We start from the raw sequence: 24,026 nt of genomic DNA on the forward strand, positions 1-24,026 counted from the left end.
AAATGATAAAAATGCAAAAAATAAACTCTATCCTAATCGCAAGATCTTTAGATTAAAATGAGTATGAATCTCTCTCTCTCTCTCTCTGTCTCTCTCTCTCTCTCTCTCTCTCTCTCTCTCTCTCTCTCTCTCTCTCTCTCTCTCTCTCTCTCTCTCTCTCTCTCTCTCTCTCTCTCTCTCTCTCTCTCTCTCTCTCTCTCTCTCTCTCTCTCTCTCTCTCTCACTCTCACTCGTGTTGTAACTCTCACTCTCACTCGCATCGTAAACCAATGCATTGCTCTTTAAGAAGTAAAGCATCAGTTTCATCATTGCTTGTTGGTGAATCTTGTAAGGTGGTGTTAAAAGTTTATATATGGGTTGTGCTGATAGCCGATAGTATCCTCTCAGAGATATTGCCATTGATATTATTATTATTATTACATAACCACACTTGTGACATCACGACATGCTTATGGGGATTGATTACTCCTCAATAAAAATGTTTTTTTTTAAAGGGTTGAAGAATTGACAAATCAACTTTCCCTTGAGCTTATGATATATAAAAGGAGCAGAAGCTCATTAAATATGCAAACATTTTTCCAATCCTAGTCGTGCCGGCACGCCCATTAAAACCCAGCGTTCAGGAAAGAGCCTCAAAACCAGTGTAGAAAATAGCCTATTAGTTATTCATTATGTTTTTTTTTTTTTTTTTTTTTTTTTTTTTTTTTTTTTTTAATGTAAAAAACACACAAACGTCATTAGCTGACCTCAGTCAACAGTATCATTTTTTTTTTTTTAAACCCAGTTCATGACACCTTTAAAACTGGAAAAAAGCACCCCTATCAAAGCTCCCCTATCAAAATGTAATGCAAGGTGATCTATTGACACATTGTCAAGAGCGCTTGTTATAAATGAGATGCATCATTCATATACAGTTCTTTGAGCAAAGATCCAAAAATGGTTTTGTTTCCATAGCATACTGTTTCCATTTAATGATACCTAAAAACAGTCCTTAGGTCCAAACACAGCAAAGTCATCTGGTGGATTAATTGCTTATTGCTTTCACTTTCAGGGAAAGTGAGAGAGTTTACATAATAATAATAATAATAATAATAATAATAATAATAATAATAATAATAATAATAATAATAATAATAAACTTTATTTGTAAAGCCCTTTTCATATTCACTTTGCACATTCATATTCACATGCACATTCTTAACCTGAATATGCTGAATAGGCCGGTAGTGCATGTGGTCATGTAAATGGCTAACACATTTTGCTTTAAAGCATTAAATAAAGCATTACATTTATATAAAACAGACATAATAAATTGAATATTGTGACTCGAGTAATCAGTTTTAACAGTAAAATAACCAGATATATTAACCCTCTGGACTCTATGGGTATTTTGTGGCCCTGAAGAAATTTGACATGCTATGACATTTTTGTTTTCTTCAGTTGCTTTAAACTAAAGCATTTTAATGGCTTAAGTCTGATTACACTGTATTCAGCACAAACATAATAGTTTGTAGTTTTGGGAAAATGTTTATGCATAGTTTTTAGAGAACTAAAACGTGAAATCACTAATCTAACCCACTTTAAACATTTGTTCACAAAGTTCACAACTGGATTTTGTTGCCTAGAGTTTTTTCTTCATTACAATGTGAAAGCCATTGTGATCACTCATTCATACAAAACAATATAGTCATTTACCTTTTGTAAGACACTTATTGTCAAAATGGTATGCAGGGATCGTGTGGATCATCATGAATAATGATGTGATTAAACACCTGAGGCGTCAATGCCTCCTTCTCTGAATATCAATGAAAAATGTAACAGAGGGAACTATAGAGAATGAATGTGAGGAGACAGACCCCAAGACAACAAATGCAATAAAAAATAATAATAATAATATGTTTAATCTACATCTGTGCAGTTTTTGGAGTATTTATTATAATTTTTAAAAATATATATAAAAAAAAAATACAAAATGTATGAAAATTAATTTTTATGTAAAATTCACTTTATAAAAGACCCACATTTCTAACTTTCATCCGTGGGGATAACAATTGAACATGGTTTAGTGTACGATAGTGTTCGTTTTTAAATTAAATTAAAATGTATTTTACCTGTAAATTGCTATAGAGCTCCTTTATAAGATTTGTTCTATTTGACTGACTGAAAGAAATCTTTTCACAAGTATTTTCAGTTGTCATAAATGTTATGAAATCACAATTATAATAATTTTAAAAAAAAATCAAGTGTAGCATTTTTTGTACCGATTTTTATTTTTATTTTACAATCAAACTTGAACAAGAGAGTCTTTAGAGTTTATAATTTATTTCAAACATCTGATTTTTTTTTATAATTCTACAAATTTAATGTACACTTTAGTTAACTGTAACAGAACAAAAATGAACAGAAATGACCAGTTATATTACATATTGAGTAAAAAATACAAAACATGAACATCAAAATGCAATTAACTGAACAGCAATAACAAGATAACAAGCAAAAACAAATCTATTCCTGTGTGTGAGTGAGTGAGTGATCATTTTGCATTGTGGATGTTTTATGCATTGTTGGAAGTGTGCCACTTCAGTTCTGTATGCATGTTCTGTGTTGTTTCTTTTTTTTTTTTAGGATGCATATTGTCAATTTTCTAAGTGGTGTCTCTGGTGTGAGTGGAATTACCTTTTTTTTTTTTTTTTGTCACGAGCATGAAAACAGATATATATCTAATATATGGTTTTTATTTGTAGATCTAGAGAGTGTGGACAACGGTAGAAAGTTTCATGCCATTTGAACAAAGGGAACTTTTTTTTTTTTTTTTTTTTTTTTTTGAGCAAATGTCTTTTGGGGTCAGAAAAGACCCCAAGGTCTGTAGAAGGGTGTAAACAAAGTTTTATTTGATCCAACATAGTAAAAACAGTAAAATAAATGTTTTCTATGTGAATATAGTAGAATGTAATGTATTCCTGTGATCTATTTATCATCATTACTCCAGTCCTCAGTGTTGCATGATCCTTCAGAAATCATTCTAATATGATGAGTTGATGCTCAAGAAATATTTATTATTATCATGCATGTTGAAAACAGTTGTGTAATTTTTTTCAGGATTCTTTGATCTAACGGAAATTTAAAAAAATAACATTTTAAAATGTAACGCTATACAAAATATTTTTTTACGATTATTCTTTTTACATTTTTATTTTTATTTTTAAATTGTATTATTTATCAGTATAAGGCATGTTTGTGAAAAAAAGTATTAATTTCTTAAAAAATAAATAAATAAATAAATCAATAAATAAATCAATAAAAAAAATAAAAAAAACAGCAAACAAAAAACAAAAACAAAACAAAATGAATAGCCTTGTCAAATGACTGTCGTTTTAACTTATATGGTGGAAAAGGTGACGTTTGCCAGAAGGATCAAGTGAACGATCTGTAAGCAAAGAATCTACGGTTGTATTTTGTAATACAAAATAATTTTAACCTTTGTCATTAGTTTTGTATGGTACTTGGAGTTTCCTTATTGTTGCTGTACTAGCATATTGCGTCATCTAGACAATGTGGTTTCTCTAAGAAACTTTCAATTTAATCAGAAATTGTTTAAACAGCTAGTCAATAAGTGGATAAATCACTACTTACTGCTTGCAGGAATAGAGTTGCCCTTTTCTTCAGTTTAAGACGCTAAGCGAAGCTTGGCTGAAATGGGCCGAACAAAATAACAATTTTGAAATAAATTGTTGTGGTATCCGATTATAATAAACCTCAACCATGACTGTGGACATATGACAACACTCCCCTGCACAGCCTAAACATGACGTGTGTCATGAGAGCTGCTGTTTTTACTATCCTTAAGTGTCTTTACCTGAAGTCCTGATGATTCGGCTGCGTCAGTTCTGCCTGACATTGAACATGTTTGGACAGATGCAAATGTTGGGGGCATGCGTATAAATGATCCCCAACGCTTGCGTCACGGTTGGGTTTATGTTGAGAAGCACTTCTTTTTCTGTGGTGTTTTTGATTTACGAGATTTGCATAAGAAGTAGGAGGCAATGGTGTTTGAGACTCACAGTATGTGATGTCCATGTACTGAACTCTTATTATTTCACTATGGCAAGGTTAATTATTTTTTTCATTCTAAGGCACCTTTAAAGCAAAGCTCTGCATTATTTCCCTGTTATTTGTTCTTTGAGGGTTGATTGAGAGGTCTTAACTCATAGTTTGTTGGTAGAGTGGGTTTGCTGGATTATTCATGAAATTAATGTATGATAGGTTTTTTGTTTCTAATTGCGAGCAAAAGTTTTGTTTCATCGCAAACACACAGCTGGCTTGCATTTGCATTTCCCCTTTAAATAATGAAATATACATCAGAATATTGATACCCTTTTTTTCACAATACTCAATTAATGATTGTGAGCTGAGCAGGTGTCTTTGGAAGAAGTATCTTTTCTGAATTTTACAGAAATAAATAACAATCCCATGCTATGGGTTCATCCATTGATACAGGCTGTAGGTTTTTTTTTTTTTTTTTTTTTTTTTTTTTTTACGCTCTTGTTTTGAAGCTTCGGCTTTTTAAATGTGGAAGTGTGCTAAAGGACTATAAGCTTGTTTGAGATGCACCTCGCCTCACCTCCCCTGAAATTTATGCGAGAGTAGGCGGCTGCAGTGAGGGGAGTGAAAAAACTGTAGCCAAGACTCTCTTCTCGTAGTGGATCAATAGGCTCGTTTTGAGATGCTCATCGATTCGCCTGAAATTTAGGCCAGAGTAGGCAGCTGCAGTGAGGGGAGGAGTGAAAAAGTGCAGCCAAGACGGACAGTTCTCTCTTTGTGTAGTGGATCAGAAACCTACAAGATACAAGGCGGATATTGCATGATTTACACTCATGCACTGTGTTGCTAATAATCTTGGTGTAATTTAAGTTCTATTGCTTTTATAAGAAATATGATGAACAAGACACCTAAAGTACCTATTTATTTAATTGTGTCAAAAAGACATGTTTTTCCTCTGTTTAATATAGACATTTTTGACAACTATCACATATCCCATAGAGAGATAGAACTGTATGAACATTTGGGAATATCCACACATAATATACACATCAAATCAAACATTTTAAAAGAGAACAATTCATCATGGTTGCTTACATTAATAAGCATTTAGCTCTGTCGTCAGTGAGTCATTTCCCTTTGTGCTTTTGCAGTGCAGAGTGCAGCTTTACTGGCATGCATTTTGCGGTGATCGGTTCTACGCAGTTTACTCAAACAAGCCTAATAATCCCACACAAAAGATTGCAATACTATACTCTATTGACACCATTTCATGCTTTTCATCTTCAGAAAGATATTTCTTTCTCTTCATATAGCATGAGAACTATGGCTTGCTTAATATTTTGGAACAACCTCTTTAAGTAGGGTTTCCATTTACCCAAGTAGACCTGGCAAACTATTTAAAGGGGTGATGAGTTGAGAAGTCAACTTTCCCTTGAGCTTTTGATATATAAAAGGTCATGGTAATATAAGAATATCCTGTAAGTTTCAGAGCTGAAAACGTCCTTGTTAGTCAAAGAAAAAAAGATTGACGAACCTTTGCAATAGTAGGCTCCTTTAAGAGACCCAAGACGGGGGAGGGCGTTCCGGTTTTTCCCCCTGGGGGATTGAATATGTGTTTGGGTCAGTTAAGTTCCGGCTATGGCCGAATGAAGTTGTATGTTCTACACTGCCTGATACTTCAGTAAAGTTCCTAAACTTGTGACGTCTCGTCCAGTTATTCAAGTATATTACACTGGTGACGAGGATGGGATCGAACCAACTATGTGCAGATAAGTTTTTTGTGTGTGCCTGTTTAGTGAACGTGCTTTGTCTGCCATCTTGAAACAAAAATGACTACGCTCGGCCGTATAGAAGAGTTTGATGAATGCTCAAGACACTCTTTTGAGGAATACGTAGAAAGACTGGAATGTTTTTTTCATGCAAATGACATCGAGGATGATGCGAAGAAACGTTCCGTGCTGCTCAGTGTCTGTGGGGCAAAAACATATTCCACTTTACGTTCAGTGCTGGCCCCGACACAACCGTCTATTGTGACTTATGCAAACATTGTCGCTGCCCTAAAACGCCATTACAGCCCAGCGCCGTCAGAGATTGTTCAACGTTTTCATTTTCACAATTGTAAGCAGAAACCTAATCAAAGCATCTCTAACTACATTGCTGAGCTTTGACGATTGTCTGTGCACTGTGCTTTCGGTGACCAGTTAGAAGCCATGCTACGTGATAGAATAGTGTGTGGGGCTCTGGATGAAGCGCTACAGCGACGCCTACTGGCTGAACCCACACTCACATTTAAAGAGGCAGAGGAAAAGGCACTAGCTGCTGAAACGACATTGTTAAATGCTCGCCTACTTCGTCAGCAGCAAAACGAATCACTGCAGGAGGACGATGTTCATTTTGCAGCCCATGCACATGCATCAGTACACAAGACAACAGTTCCTAGTGAAAATCAGAGACGTGACAAGCCATGTTTCAGATGTGGCAGTCAGCATACTCCACAAACCTGTAGGTTTTCTGCAGCGGTATGCCATTACTGTAAAAAAAGAGGGCACATAGCTCGTGTGTGTTTAACAAAGACTAGACATGGTACGGACAAGGAGGCAGACCACAACAGCAGAGCGGCATACAAACGTTATAACTCATAAAGAACAGAACGATTACTCTGTGTACAGCACCACTACAAAATCAAAACAAGGGGGGCAGAAGCCGTATCTGGCCACTGTTATATTGAACAAACAAGCACACACAATGGAAGTGGATTCAGGAGCTGCATGCTCCTTGATTAGTGAGCATGCTTATCACTCATGGTGGCCTTTTCAACCCCCTGAAATGCTTGCAAACAATGGAATACTAAAGCAGTGGTCACAGTCAACCTTGGAAGTGAAAGGCAAAATATTTGTGGAAGTAATATACAAGGGGACGCAAAATACACTACCCCTGTTTGTCATTCAGGGCCAGGGCACTAGTCTGTTGGGACGGGACTGGTTTGATGCTTTAGGAATATCAGTCGAAGGACTACACAGGGTACAGCTGCAGTCGATAGAGGACATTTTGACTGAATATTCAGAGGTTTATCAGGACATTGGGGTTTGCCGGACCCCCCCAATCTCTATTGATATTGACTCCACAGTTACTCCACGTTTCTTCAAGGCCCGCCCAGTTCCTTTTGCTTTACGACCACAGCTTGACCAGGAATTGGACAAATTAGTGACTCAAGGCATTTTTGAACCTGTTCGGCATGCAAAGTGGGCAACGCCTATAGTTGTGGTAGCAAAAAAAGATGGGGGCCTGAGGATCTGCGGTGATTACCGCTGTACTGTGAATACAGCTGTTAAGCCTGACGTGTACCCTATACCCACAGCATCTGAACTGTTCTCAAAGCTAGCTGCAGGAGTAGTTTTCATTAAACTTGATCTGAAACAAGCTTATCAGCAGCTTCCATTGGATGACGATTCAGCTGACTTGCTGACTGTTAATACTCACCGTGGGCTGTTCCGAGCTCGAAGGTTGCAATTTGGGGTGTCAACAGCAGTCTCAATATTTCAAAGATTTATGGACACCTTGCTTGCAGGAATTCCAGGGGTCCAGCCATACCTGGATGACATCCTAATTTAAGGCAAAACCATAGAAGAACACAACACACGTCTACGGGCCGTACTGAAGTGCTTTGCTGAAGCTGGGATGCGACTAAAGAAAGAGAAAAGCATTTTTGCAGCTACACAAGTGGAGTTTTTGGGGTTTCGAGTGGATAAGGATGGCATCAAACCAACCCGTGAAAAGGTAGAAGCTATCCAAAAAGCTCCGCCCCCACGGAACAAAACAGAACTTCAGGCATTCTTGGGGCTGCTTAACTTTTACAGCTGTTTTCTACCAAATAAGGCAACTGTCCTGGAACCCTTGCATCGCCTTCTAGACCAATCTGCCACATGGCAGTGGGGAGTAAAGCACAAGATGGCATATGCTGAGGCGAAACAGTTACTACAAACGGATGATGTGCTGGTGCATTATGATGAAAATAAACCCCTGGCAGTGGTTTGCGATGCCTCACCATATGGGCTTGGAGCTTTATTGTTCCACATGGAACGTGATGGTGGGGAGCGGCCCGTTTGCTTTGCTTCCAGAACAATGACCACCACTGAACGTAATTATGCCCAAATTGATAAGGAGGCATTGGCGGTTGTTTTTGCTGTCAGGAAGTTTCACCAGTATCTCGCAGGCCGCCATTTTATGATTTTTACAGACCACAAACATCTGCTAGGACTCCTACACCATTCCAAACCAATGCCTGCCATCCTTTCACCACGGATGCTACGTTGGAGTCTGATCATAGGAGCTTACGACTATGAACTGTGCTACAGACCAGGCAAACACATGGGCAATGCTGATGCCCTGAGTCGCTTACCCTTGCCAGCATTTGATGCGGTTACACCACCACCCCTGGAAGTACTGCTACTGGAAATTGCGCCAGATACCCCCATGCATGCTGAGCGAATCGCTAAAATGACACTTGAGGACTCTGTCATGTCTCGAGTACTGCGCTGGGTGCTGCATGGGTGGCCGGCTGATATAGAGGATAGCCAGTTCAGACCTTTCTTTTCTCGCCGCCATGAACTCCCTGCACATAAAAATTGTGTGCTTTGGGGAAGTCGTGTGGTTGTTCCTTGTTCGGCAAGGAGAGAAGTACCTGCTATGTTGCATGATGCACACCCGGGCATAGTACATATGAAGGGACTCGCAAGGAGTTATGTGTGGTGGCCAGGCATGGACTGAGATATAGAGGAGACTGTCAAGGCATGTGAGACGTGTCAGAAGTCACGTCATGCACCTCCTAAAGCAAAAGTGCATCCTTGGGAGTGGACAAGAAAAAGATGGTTCCGGCTGCATATTGACTTTGCAGGCCCTTTTCAGGCCAAAATATTCCTCATTGTGGTTGATGCACATAGCAAGTGGCTGGAAGTGTCTCTGATGAGTTCCATGTCATCATCAGCCGTCATTAACACACTGAGACTATTGTTTGCAACACATAGTTTGCCCGACATCATAGTCTCAGACAATGGTGCTGCTTTCACCTCTACAGAGTTCAAAGAGTTCGCAGAACGGAACAGCATTCGCCATGTCACTACAGCACCATATCACCCAAGCTCAAATGGTCAAGCTGAACGCATGGTGCAGACAACAAAGGAGGCCCTGTCTCGCATCACCAAGGGAGAATGGCAAACCAGGCTTGCTCGTTTCTTGTTGTCACAGCATGTTACACCCAATTCGGCAACAGGAAAAAGTCCTGCTGAGTTGCTTATGAACCGTCGACTTACAACTGCCCTGGATCGTCTGCATCCTGACCATGATGGTGATATGCTCCGCAGGCAGGAGCTGAATGCTGAGAAATGCCCTGGCACGGTCAGAGAGTTTAGACAGAATGACTTGGTGTTCATGAGAAGTTACACCAGAGATTCTAAGTGGATGCCTGGAATCATCGTAGACATCACAGGTCCCTTGTCATACAAAGTCAAGGCTGGCGATGGGCAGGTGCACAGACGACATGTTGATCAACTGCTGAACAGGGCGGCACCCTTGGCCGACCAATCAAGGCCCGAGCCAGATGGCTACACTGTTCCCCCATCAGAGCTTGCAGGTGGTGAAATGGTTGAGTTATAGCCGCCGGCATTAGAGGTGGGAAACCCTGGTGTTGATGACTTTACGGGAGCTGAGGGTCTGCCTGAGCCTCCTCCTTCTCGGAGGTACCCTGTAAGAGAGCATCGCCCTCCAAGAAGATTTTCAGATTTTGTGGACTGGGGGAAAGGGGTGTAATGTATTGACGAACCTTTGCAATAGTAGGCTCCTTTAAGAGACCCAAGACGGGGGAGGGCGTTCCGGTTTTTCTCCCTGGGGGATTGAATATGTGTTTGGGTCAGTTAAGTTCCGGCTATGGCCAAATGAAGTTGTATGTTCTACACTGCCTGATACTTCAGTAAAGTTCCTAAACTTGTGACGTCTCCTCCAGTTATTCAAGTATATTACAGTTCTGTGCTATTCTCTCTCTTGACTTGACATTTGAAGGGCGCACGTGGTTCACGCTTATCGACCGATCGTGCAGGCTATGTAATACAAAAATAATAGTCCAATCAATCGCGGGAGGATGAGAAATACATAATTGTGTTTGTTTGATAAAGACGTACTTGAATCAGTCTAGTTGCTGCTTTCAAAGCAACCCCTCCCTCATTTGAACTGAACTGACAGGGGCATAGATATGACAGGAGCTGAAGCTCATTAAATATGCAAACATTCTCCAATCCTAGCCGTGGGCGTTTACTTACAAGTCTCCAGTGCAGCATGCCCATCAAAACCCAGCGTTTTGGAAAGAGCCTCAAAACCAGTGTAGAAAATAGCCTATTACTTATTAGTTACGATGTTTTTGAATGAACAAACCACACAAATGTCATTAGTTGACCTCAGACAACAGTATTAAAAAATTAAAAGCCAGTCCATGACACCTTTAACAAATCTGTCTGAGATTGTTACCAGTTATCTAAAAATGTATGGACAACTAAAACAAACAAAAACTTTCTTTGAAAAACTAAAATCTGAATGTTTGTTGTAATCAAATCCTACTGATTAGTCACTTACAGTTAATAATAATTTGGAACACAGTATAATCCTGGCCTTCTGAGCACAGCCCTATTTTAGCATTATGCAATTAAGCTTTATGAAGTGACTTTTAGCTACATCCTGTTTAAACTACTTGGAGGTAAATTATATGATCAAAATCTTTACAAACCACATTATGAGTAAGTTCCAACCAAACATTTTCCAAATGTGTCTTGGAACAAAATAAATAAACAAACAACAAACAAAGATATTTTTCTAGCCTGACCAAAAAGTGTTATATATTCTGTCAGAGAAAAGGTTCTGAAAAAAAAGAAAAGAAAAAAAAATGCCAATGACCACAAGCTGGTGTTTGTGTCCTGCAAGTCTGTTGAACACATTCAGGCATCAGAATCATCAGTAAAGGAAAACAACATTGAATGTTATCACCAGCACAACACAATTACATATTCCTAGGGGACACAATTTACTACTTCTAACTTGTTCTCATTTTCTTGTACTAGGTGGCAGCAATAAACCCAAACCACCCACTGGCTCAAATGCCCTTGCCTCCTTCCATGAAGAACTGCATTCAGTTGGCTGCCTGTGAGGCTAGTGAGCTCCTACCCATGAACCCTGACCTCCCTGCTGACCTCTTCACCTCCTGCCTCACTACACCAATCAAAATCGCCCTACGTTGGTGAGATATGCTGATTACACATATGCAGTTGCATTCACTCAAATATCTTCATGTACAACTGTAATGGTGAGCTAATCAAGCCAGGTATTTTAATCAAAATTGCTAAATGGAAATAGTCACAGAATCAGGGATGCATTGATATGAATATTCTGGCCAATGCCGATAATTATTTATATATGAAAGCTGATAACCAATTAGCTTTCAAAACTGGCCAATAAATCTAAATCCTGGTATATTTTGAGAGCCTTGTTACAACTTTCTTTATAGCTCATGCAGTGTAGGTACATGTTAAATAATAATTACAAAATGGTACCCTATTATATTGCAACTTTATATGTATATTATAAAAATAAGGTAGCAGTACAATAGGGTGCCATTTTGATCGCATTATTTAACATGTACCAACACTGCATGAACAATAATTCTACAAGATTTATTAATCTTAGTTAATATTAATTTATACATTTTCTAAGACATTTTAAAGTTGTATCTGTTAACAATAGTTAATGCACTGTAAGCTAACATTAATGGGTTAGTTCACCCAAACATGAAAATTCTGTCAATAATTACTTACCCTAACAAAAATATTTTACGTGCTTTCAACTAATTATTATTTAGTAACTAGTTCCACAGATTTTTTTATGTTCACTCAATTTCGTTCAAGAAATTGTTAATTGAATTAATAATTTTTAGTTGGCTCAAACTTGACTTCAACTTTAAAATAATTGTTTACTCAATCTGTTTTATAATTAATTAAACTAAAATGTTTTAATTAGGAGTTTCATTTTTAAATTTCCGTGGAACTAGTTATAAAATATTATAAAAAGGATAACAAAAAATTAAAACACATTGTATCATCTGCATTTATAACATTTGTCATACAAACAGTAAATTTTTTCATTACAAAATAATAAAAGAAAAATGACCAAAGCCCTTGTAAATTTTCTTTAATGCACCTTTAATTTCTTTAATATGCCTTCAGTTTTAAAACTACACACACAAAGTAGATACAGTGAATCGTTCTTGCTACTTCCCAGTGTTTCAGCTAGTAATGCAGAAGAACTGATTGGCTTGGATGAAAACATTTGTAACGATGACAAAGCATCAATGGATGCCACACCCTGTTGGAGAAAGGGTTAAAAAATCGAATTATGCTCTTTAAACATTTTATAAATAATTAAGAAATTACTTGCATGTGTGACTAAATTAAAGTGGCAAACTAAAGTAGTTGTTTACCCTATATTGTAACATACATGGCTTTCTTTCTATTACGTTGTTTAGAATTAGTCCCGTTGAAAACGAGCGTCTTTTTATCATAGTATTCGTGGTTATGTCGTTGGAACACGAAAACTCACGTTCAACACAACCACATAACCCTAAATAGTGTAAATTATTGGGCTTACATTACACATTTGACATGTTTCAGTATTTCAATACTGAAATTCAATTTGCTCATATAAAAATCAGCACCAATGACCTTGGCCTATATGAGAGGCCATAGCACAAAAATAGCACACAACATGCTAAAATTAAATCTAAAATACATTATAGTATTATAACACTAAAGTTATTACTTAAACATGGTTAGAGAACACGTATCTTCGACATATGTCTGCAATTTAATCATTAACGTTACCACTTACCTGATGCGTGAACTGCACCCTCAAAATTGCTACTGCTGTGCTGCTATCTCCTACTGGTGAAACCTGCAATCTGTGCAAAGTCAAACGAGCAATAAAGATCCTTCCACGAATTCAAACGGGCAATACAGATTCTCCGCAAAGTCAGATGAGCTCTTGTACTATTCATTAAAGTTAGGCAGATTAAATGCAACTAACTACATATGTTAATGACCTATATATTTATATCAAATATGTAATTGGCCCCATGTATATAGAAGTGTTGTAGGATCCATCTTAAACAAAACATCGAAAATAGCTGGGCATCTAAAATCACAAATATTGTTATTGTTGTTAAATGTTGATATAGGCTATTATCAAATGTTTCTAAAAGCCAAATTCAACAGCACAAACAAAAATCTATTTACATAAGAAAATTATTGTGTGTAAAATATCATGTTGATATTGACTGGATTTGCGTTTGTTAGTCCAGTCAACATTTGCAATTCTAAGTGTTTACTGGATTTTAAAATATCAATTAATTTAATTTTTTTTAAAATGTATATTTCTGCAGACATAATATAATGTCTTCTTAACTAGCACAGGTAAGAAAATTAGTTCAACGTATATTTTTTTGCTCTTCCAACATTTTATTAATTGGCATTTTTAGAGTGTAACACAAATGAAGATATTTTTGTTGAAATCCAATGGCTCAGAAAGGCTTTTCATTGACACTAATGTTATTTCCTCTCTCAAGACCGATAAAAGGCACTAAAGACATTGTTACAAAGCCCATCTCACTACAGTGGTTCTACAATAATTTTATGAAGTGACGAGAAACTAGTGCCTTTTATGTAGCCTGACAAGCCAGACCCACATCATCAAGATGTTTGGTCTGGAAACTCACCATTGCCCCTCTGCACAATCCGAGGGGCAGGATAAACGGTTGTCTTTCAAACTCCCTCTACACACAATTTTTTTTTTTAACAATAGTGTTAACAATTATGATGTTATGCATATGTCAGTCCCAATCATAGTTATTAATGTTTTGCATTGCTGTTGAGTGCTCTTGCTGAAGCTAAAGATGATCACCGGTACAATGAGTGCCAGCATGTTATTAACTCAGCTAAATGTGTATGAGATTAATCATACATTATACTACATAAACTTAATATTACGATTTGTATCTGGGCCAAATTACGCAAAAAGACAAATGAACTTGACTGTGCTGGTCAGAATATATAACACCTGTTGTGGATATGCTAACAACGAGCTGAAACAGCAACTAAACCCATAGAATTCACAACATTTTATTACAATAATTCACATTGTTTTAATACAATAGTGTTCTCTTTATAATTGTATTATTTTTTATTATTATTATTATTATTATTATAATTATTACGTGTGTGCGTGTGCGTGTGTGCCTGTTTGTGTGTGTATTTAGTTCATTTTCATTTAGTTATTATTATTATTATTATTATTGTTATTATTATTATTATTATTATTATTATTATTATTATGTTTTACCTGTATTAAAACAATCCAATTGCGGTACATTACTGAAAACCATCCATCTCCGGAATGAGCCTGCAAGGCTTATTTTTCAGACCAGTGTTTGCAGTATTTGCCCTTACTCTCAAACTATGCATGTAACTTTGATTTTAATAAAAACCCTACATGCTACATTTGATTCTGAATAGACCTACAGGGACTGTACATAATTAGCTAATAATCCATCATATTCAAATCATTAAAGCTCCATTCTTTAATGAATAAACAGCCAATATCCTAGTAAGATGCATGCTGATAAGCAACTTAATAAAAACGAGAATTGAATCCTAAAATGAAGTGATACCAGATTTCCATGTTTGAGCTGTACCATACAGCTTACATGATCAAAAAAAATAAATGGTAATACGTATGTAATTGTCTTTTTTTCTTCTTCAAATCTGCCAGTTACGGAAGGTTTTGGGGAAGCAAATCCAGAACAGCTTAGGTGCCTACTCTCTGTTATGTATTGTCATCATTGTTCTGCGTTCTTATTGGTTTGCTGGCATTTGGGGGATTTCAGTCATTACTTTTGGAGTAAAAAGTCATTACTGAAACCATTTTCATAGTATTTTATTTTCTCCATAGGGAAATGTATTTTTAACCAAACTAAAGAAAGACCCTACTGTAAGGGGGTTTTCACACCTGAAAGTCCGCACCAAGGTCCGAACCAAAGTTTGTGTTTGGACATTTGGTTCTTTTTGGTTTGCTTTCACATTGCAGTTATATCAGCGCACCAAAGAACTTTACATGACGCACTGGCGTCCTGTCGTCATCATCTATGTGGGCTGCATCTTAACATTGATTGGTTTGTTAGCGGACGTGCGTCTGATGTCAGTGTGTTGTCAATTCAGCGGCTAACGAATGAACAGACGCATATCGTTGGCAATACTGTTAATATTATGGCACTACTATCTGCAGCACCAACTATACTCGAGGCAAATCCACCAAATGAACGTCCTCGTTGTGCAAACATTTTATCGGCGCCGACAGGAAAGGAGGAGCTCCTAGAAGATAGGCTTTTTAGCCAAACAATGTGTTTTATTTTATAGTTATGTTTAAATATTATAATGTTATTTTTAAATTTCATCTAGGCTATATTGATTATGAAACGTGCACAGATGTGCAATATATGTCAAAGACATTGAGTCAGAAATAATTTTGACCACTTCATTAAGATTTGTTTTGTAGAAAGCTTTGTATTTTGTATCTTAATTTTAATAAATGTTTCATCATTTGCCTGAATTTAATAAATAAGCTTAAATAAATAATATAGCAGACATCCCGTGACGGAGTGATCATTTGCGTTGCACATGAACTGGAGTGGTCTCATAAATAAACCGAAACTCAGCATAACGTTACTTGTCTCACAGACATTAGAAATATATATAGGCCTATATATATATATATATATATATATATATATATATATATATATATATATATATATATATATATATATATATATATATATATATATATATATATATATATATATATATATATATATATATATATATATTCTCACAAGCAGAGCACGCCGTTCACGCGAGCTGACATGACTACACAAGCGGTTCTGTTTAAAATGCTGCGTGATCACTGCTGCTCACGTGTGTTGTGAGTTTAATCTGTGTTTTTTCACTAATCCTACACCAGAACTTCCTGTAAATGGTCTGAAAGTCCGAACTATACAGAAAATGCTTTCACACAAGAAACGAACCGAACCTTTGTTCAGTTTGGTCCGGACCGAGACTACCTCTTTTCGTCGGACCAAATTTGGTCTGTTTGGTCCGGACCATGGTCCGAGGGAGGTTTCACACCTGTAATTTTGGTTCGTACCAAACTGAAAAGTCCGAAAATCCGGACCAAACAAGGTAGGTGTGAAAGCACCCTAAGTGTAATGAGGCAGCTATTAAAAATGAGTTTTTTTTTTTTTTTGAATGTCCTCTCACAGAGTTTTATTTTTTCTTCTAAGGTTCTGTATGCAGAAGAGTGCAAAGCTGGTGCCAGGAGTGACCTTGGACTTGATTGAGAAGTAGGTATTTTTTTGTATTTTATTTCATTTGGCTGTCTGCCTCCTCTAGACTTTTTCTTTTTCTTTTTGTATTTTCTGTTCTCCACTATCTTTTTTTTCCTCTGTAAATGGCAGAGAAACCTGCAAAAGTCATGACAATTTGATTAGAAATTTCTATAGTTAATATGCGTTTTTCTATTTCCACTTGAGTAAAAAATGTATCACTAGAAAATGCTCTTTTTCTAGTGATACATTTGATATATGTGAGTGAATTTTCTTCTAAATAATTATTATCCAGTTATCATGCATAGCTAAAAAAAAAAAAAAAAAAATCACAAATTCGTACATCAAAACTTGTGTAAAGCCTGTACTGAAATATTATGGTTTTAATAGTATATTTATATGACTGTCCTGTTCATTGACTGGTATGCTGATTTAACCACTGACTAAGCCCGTTCACGTTGCGTCTTTTGCATGCTTTGCATGTTCCTTATTTTAAATTTAGATGCAGAACAAACGCGCTCAAATAGAGAGAAAAATTAGTTTTCATTTATCTTGCATTGTCCCTCTTTGCCCCGAATGTCTCTCTTGCACTGTATTTTATTTGATTGTTTTACCACTGATATACGTGTTGTTTTCATGTGTAAATCCAAGTATAAACTACCGTTTAAAAGTTTTAATTTTGTTTAGATTGTTTTCAAAAACATTTCTTCTGCTTAACAAGGCTGCATTTATTTGATCCAGAATACAGCAAAAAGAGTAATATTGTGACGTTTTTTATTTTTATTTTTGTAATTTAAAATAATTGTTTTCTATTTGGATATATTTTTAAAATGCAATTTATTCCTGTCTTCAGTTTCACATGATCCTTCAGAAATCATTGTAATGAGCTGAATAAGAAACATTTATTCTTATTAAATAAATTCTTCTTATAAATGTTTACAATTTTTTTTTTTTTAAGTAATTCATTCTTGTATTCACAAATATGCCTTATATTGATCAAAAAACATAGTAAAGACATTTTATAATGTTACAAAATCTTTTTATTTCAGATAAATGTTATTCTTTTGAACGTTCTGTTAATCAACGAGGTTTATACCTCTGGGTTATATCTTTGATTTATCAAATAATCCTGAAAAACTTGCACAACTGTTTGCACTGATATATATGCTCTACTGTTTGTTGAGCATATATATCAAATCATCATATTAGAGTGATTTCTAAAGGATCATGTGACACTAAAGACTGGAGTAATGATGATATATTTAGCTTTGACCACAGGAATAAATACAATTTTACTATTTTACTACATTCATTCAATAAGTGTCCTTATTAATAAATGTTACATTCCTCATTGATATTCAGGGGAGGAGTAATTGCCGCCTCAGGTGTGAATCACGACATTATTCACTATGATCCACACCATCTCCCCATACCATTTTGACAATAAGTGTCTGACAAAAGTTAAATGACTATATTGTTTTGTTTGAATGAGTGGGCAAAATGGTTTTCACATTGTTTTGAAGAAAAAACTCTAGGCAACATCATCCAGTTCTGAAAAGCCTTGTGAACAAACATGTAAAGTGTGTTAGGTGGCCTTTTTTCAGTGATTTAACATTTTAGTTTTTGTTTGTAGTTTTTTAAACTATGCATAAACATTATTTTCTCAAAACTATAAACTTTTATGTACAGTAAATGTTGCTCACATATTACTGTAGCCTTGTTTGTGCTGAATACTGTGAAATCAGACATAAGCCATTAATATGCTTTAAAGCAACTGAACAAAATATTAGACAATATCAAAGCTTGTCAAACTTCATCAGGACCACACAATAGCCTTATGGTCCAGAGGGTTAAGGGTGTTGGATTGTCCCTACTGTCTGGGATAGAAGGTCTCTCCTCAGCGGTATGGGCCATGGAGCTGCTGACAGAGCTGGTTTTGCCCGGCAGGTGAATCGTCCTCACTGAGCGGTGATTCTTCTGTGCCCATAGAAAAAGTCGGCTTGCCAATCTGTGCAGAGCACGAAACTTGAGACCACCCTGGTGGTTTATAAAGGCAATCACCATCCTTGTTGTCAAAGCGGACTCCTGATGATGACTGCTAAGTTCCGACTGGAACTCCTTGAAGGCCAGAATTACTGCCCTAATTTTTCAGGTGGTTCAATTCAACATGGGAATCACCCATAAGCCAAGGGTTATTCTGCTGTTGCATAGGGCACCTCAGTCTGTCTTGGAGGTGTTTGTCACAACCAATTTCCTCCTGGAAACTGAACCCAGTGTTATCCCGTTTGGGATTTTTCAAGGGACCAAGGCTCTGATGCATTTGTGGGTCACCTTGAGAGAGTGGTCGACACTCTCTTCTTTGTCTGTCTCTGTTCTTTTGGACTAGAGACAAGATGTTTTAACCGGAGCTGACCCAGTGGAATGATTGAGGAAGCTGCCGGCATGAGACCTTGCATCTTCTGAAACCTCTTGGGTGTGAAAAGACCCCACTTTGAACAAGGTTGCCATGGTCGTCGTACTGAGGGGAGAGCGAGGCATGTAGATGCTGGGCTGACATGACCTCGCTTCTGCCTCTCTGCTCAGCGTACTGGCTTCGCTGCTGCTTTTGCTTCCGCTTCTTTTTTTGCCTCAGCTTGAGAGAGGAATCTACTTATAGTAGTGTGATCAGAGCACACAAGGTCCAGAAGCGCTGCCTCAGCACTCATCCAAAGCAAGCAGATGTGAGTCCTGCGCTAGCTGCATTCACAATGCGACATTTGCAACCATGATGCTTTAAACTAATTGCTCTTTTATTTTATTCTGACGATTCAGCTGAAATCAAGCATATAATAGCTGTGTCTCATTTCGTTAAATTTCGAAACACAAAAAAAGCTTGAACTACTTAATTTAAACACCACACCTACGCTCGCATGTATATCTGGCGGTGGTGCCGTTTTTCATATAATATAAAAAAAAATATGACGGTTGTTAACGGAGACGCAAAGAATTGTGGGTTATCTCCAGCCGTGAAGGATACTCCTCGTGCACACTCCGAATTCCTGTGAAAGAAGGACGGATTTGAAGGTCGCGTTTGGAGTGTCCTTCTCACTTTTTTGAAATGAGACGGCCTTATGACGTATGCACCCTTCGAATGCCTTCTGAAATGAGACACAGCTAATGTCAGTTCTGGCAGGTCACATTAGTCAAGCTCGCATCAGCTGACTGTCAGCTGATCACATCTCCCACGAAAGGGAACTAAATTGTTCTAAACATAACTTTTTCAGTGATCTAAAGTTGGCCTTTGCAACCTTTAAGTTCATTTTTGAACTTTTTCCTGTATATAAGTGCTCTGGGACCCCTGAGGCAAGATGGGATTGGATCGAGGAAGAGAGGCTGTTTTTTGAGCATTCTGTAGATGAAAAGCACTTGATGAGATCATGACAGCTCTAACCTCTCTGCTTCCTCTTTCTCTGTTTCGTCTGTAAACTCAAATAAGCTTACAATCTCTGTCAGAAATCGGCAACTTTTCCCACCGCAACTTGAGTGAAGATCTGGGAAATTGTTTAAATACAAATGTAAAAAAAAAAAAAAAAAAAAAAAAAAACACATTTAAGACAAAAGTCTGACACATGCATGTTGTCGTCCTAGGACAGACTTCCTCTCACACAGTACAAGTGTTTTTTTTTTTTTTTTTTTTTTTAATCCACACTTTCTTTCCATAGGATCTAATGTTAAATTGCATTATAAAAGCACTCTTCACAGCCTGGTTTTATGTTTCCTGTGGGGTTTAGAGGCAGCCTTATTATTATCCTGCCATTTATGTGTATCCAGAATGTCTTCAAAACGTATGTTTCTAAATAATAGTATGCATCCTTAAGAACGCTCATGTAATTATTATGTTATCACACCTTTTCTATTAATATCTTAACTGCTTGGTGACATCAAGGTTTGACATCAAAGTCCCCCTGCATTCTTCCAAGGAGTCTTTGCAGTTAGCACATAAAGGGTTGAACTTAATTTTACAGTATGTGACACTTACATGTACTTATAGTGTAGTTACCTAAGAAAGTACTGGGTAATATAAGGTAACTACATGGGTTAAGGTAAGGTTTAGGGGTAGTTTCAGGGTTAGTACCTAGCTATTATTACCCAGATTTTACCCAGTTATTCTAATTACCATTATAAGTAAACAGTATGTACACGGAGGACAGGACTGTAACATAGTGCTAGCAATGAAAGCAATGTGTTTTAAATAACTGCACTTTGCCTTTTTTTTTTTTTAAATAGCTATAGTTGAACTTTTTTCCAGAGGATGTCCTTGTGCTTAGGATAATTTGAAACCATTGAGTTGGAGCAGTAAACTCTATCATATTGTGTGTGTGTGTGTGTGTGTGTGTGTGTGTGTGTGTGTGTGTGTGTGTGTGTGTGTGTGTGTGTGTGTTTATTTTGTTTGTTTGTTTGGCACAAATTCAGGGTTTCCATGGGGTCTTAAAAAGTCTAAAAAAAATGGAAATGTAAAAGTCTTAAATGAAGTATTGAGTTCTAGGTCTTAAATAATTTTAAATAGGTCTGAATTTTCCTACATTCATCTAACGCTACCACTAATGCTCATTGAAATGTTCCAGTAACGATTGTGTGTGTGTGTGTGTGTGTGTGTGTGTGTGTGTGTGTGTGTGTGTGTGTGTTTGCTTGCTTGCTTGCTTGTTTGTTTGTTTGTTTGATTGTTCCAGGGTCTAGTAGTTCTTTTGTCTGCTAGTCCAGATATAATTTGCTGTATTACAACTACAAATGAGATCAATATGCATCTTATATTGCAGTGAATCAGCTTTCATGTTATTGGCACGAGTCTCTTTCGGATTGTACCACAGACACACAAAAGAGATTTTATTCTTTAGCTAATAGTTCTCCACTTCTTCCAGTTCCATGATCATAAAAGTGAAGGCAAATCTTTCTCACCCACTGTCTTGCATAAGAGACAAGGACAAGAGCTGTGCATTATTATTTTGATTACTTTTCACCTAAAAATTGATTTATGTCCCCAGCCTGTTCACACCCCTTTTAATAACACTCAGAAGCATCCCACATACACATGCGTGACTGATTAAATGTGACTTAATTCACATTTAATTGTATAGTGCTTTTGACAGAACACTTAAAGCAGTGCTGTTCCATTTTCTGTAAAGAAATCCGAGTGTCCAAACGGATAAAAATGGACATCAACAGGTTTAGAGCATTCGCTTGTAATCATTGAGCTACAAACGGCAGGGCGATGATAGCCTTAATGCATCTGATTCTGACTATTTTCAACATAATGAATAAATATATAAATATAATTAATAGTTACTGTTTTGATTTTTTTTTTCTTCATATAAAGACATTGTCAACGCACATATATAAATAAATGACTCAACCATGCTTACTTGACTTGCAAACAAACAAACAAGTGGTCTGCATGATGTGCAGTATTCCAGGTCTGATAAAGCCTTGCAATAGTTTTGTGATAAACAGAATTCAATATAAGTAATTCACAAAATAGCTTGCTCTGCTCTAGCTCTCAAATAACATTTGCATTTATGCATAATGTAGTCTGGGATTTTGCAATCAGCTGTGAGAGACAGCATTATTGACTTAAATCTTGGCACAATATGTCTTGATTGCAAGCATACATGAGATCTCAAAAGCGAACTGGTATTTATTAAGCGTAAAAAGCATGATTGTTTTCATTTTACCTTTAATTTAATCTGCTATGGGCACTGAGGTCAGGTAGCTGATAAGCAATTATCAAGCTGTCTCCCTCTGAGAGATGTGTGCATGGTTGGGACTGAACAAATGTCTCCGAGGTCAACATTGTCTAGGTGAAACCCAGAATATGTGCTGTATTGAGAAGTGCATGTATCATAGGGTTGAAAAGAAAAATGTCAAAGCAAGAAAGTTACAGCTGCCTAGATTCACACTGATACTAAATTATACCTTCAGTTAGCGAGAAGTTACTCTATAAATTGTACTCCATAAAACAGCTCCTGGAGACCAGGTACATTACTCATGATTGGGAACAAATGAAGAAAGTAAGTTTGCTGAATGGATAGAGTACAATCTGACTGTGGGGCTGTCGTTAAGAGAAGTGTGTGTGCAATGATAGATGGCATCTGGGAGCAGCAGTGTGTTAGTCAGTGGCATGTTAGAGGCGATGACATTTGCTTGAAGCTTCTGCCCAGCATGAGCTGCCTGACTCATCCACACAATCACGAGGACAGAGCCCACTGCTGCCAGTCACACACACAACATTTATGCATGTGATGCTCTCTATCAGGTGTCACTTTTTCTGGAATTTTTAATAGACTTTAATTGCACCCACTATCTACTGTTTATACATTTCTGTCTCTTGTGCACATATTTGTGAGTGGTCACATAAGCAGGATACATATAAATTGTCTTACCATCTTGTCTTCCATCTTTCTGCCATCATTATTTCCTTCAGATTTCTTTCCTTTTACTGTGTTTTTACAAGACAAATGAGAGTTTGATCTTTAGTTATTTATTTGCTCCATGTCTTTCAGCTGTTTCTACCAAACATCAGACTGATACCGGTAATTTTTCAACTTAAATAGTTATAGTTAAATAGTTTTACCTTGAATAGTTAGTTATTCCTAAATATATTGATTAGAAATTGTTGATGTACACTTATTCATTATACCGGGAGGGAGGGAGGGAGGGAGGGAGGGACATATTGTGCGAACGCGACACGTGGAACATGGAGTCAGTCTTCCGACCTTTTACCGTTGTGTCAGTATCAGAAAGAGCTTAGACGGTGATCGTTTTGAAAACAGAGAGTGCGCGCGGGCTCTCTGCTCGTTCTGTCACTCAGTTAAGGTGCGCCCTGTCACTTGATTAGTCATCTGCATTAATTTATAAATCACAATAACTCATCAAATAAGGCTTTGGTGGGACAAAAAATTGTTTTGGCCGCCACCAAAAATAAATTATATGTAGGAAAACCCCTGAGCAGGTGATTGCACTCAATCAGTTTCTTACCATGGCTAACTGTTCTTCTCCATGGTGTGTTACCTCAGTTCAGCTGCTGAGATAATAACCAAGGCCACCTTTTCCCCTTGAGGTGAGAATTGAAATCGTTGGCCATTTACTTTTGTCCTCTCAGAATATCCGTTTTCTTATTGTGTCAGACTGAAAATAGGAAATTGTTTTTTTTTTAATTAGGGCCCAAGCCCTGAAAGGGCGCAGAGCCCTATTATTCTTCTAAGGACAATTTAGTTTTTTCGACTATTTGGGCACTTTCGGGGCCTTTATCATGCCCGAAAACTCTGGAATTTGATATACTCCTCCTAGGAGATTGACCCGGTCAGTGCCAAACTCGGTCAGCATAAGGTCAAGACACTGAGGATGCTAAATTGCGAGCGGATTTTTGAAATCTCAAACAGCTTGGCTGTGGCGAGGAGACACATTTATGGCGAGAAATGGGAAACAGGAAGTGTTATAAATTCTGCATACATTGACTGATTTGGATGAAACTTCAGCTGTGTGT

General features: G+C 37.1%; 1 protein-coding gene across 7 annotated transcripts in view; it reads left to right on the forward strand.

The window, feature by feature from the left end:
- rptor (regulatory associated protein of MTOR, complex 1) overlaps positions 1 to 24,026 on the forward strand; it is a 292,822-nt gene that overhangs the window by 134,695 nt on the left and 134,101 nt on the right. For all 7 annotated transcript variants that reach the window (XM_067459440.1, XM_067459442.1, XM_067459443.1 and 4 more), the window contains 2 exons: positions 11,145 to 11,320; positions 16,466 to 16,525. In XM_067459440.1, coding sequence (XP_067315541.1) covers positions 11,145 to 11,320; positions 16,466 to 16,525 — 236 coding nt within the window. The remainder of the gene's footprint in view (positions 1 to 11,144; positions 11,321 to 16,465; positions 16,526 to 24,026) is intronic.

This window comes from Pseudorasbora parva, chromosome 12 (assembly GCF_024679245.1).
Source record: "Pseudorasbora parva isolate DD20220531a chromosome 12, ASM2467924v1, whole genome shotgun sequence".
NCBI lineage: Eukaryota > Metazoa > Chordata > Actinopteri > Cypriniformes > Gobionidae > Pseudorasbora > Pseudorasbora parva.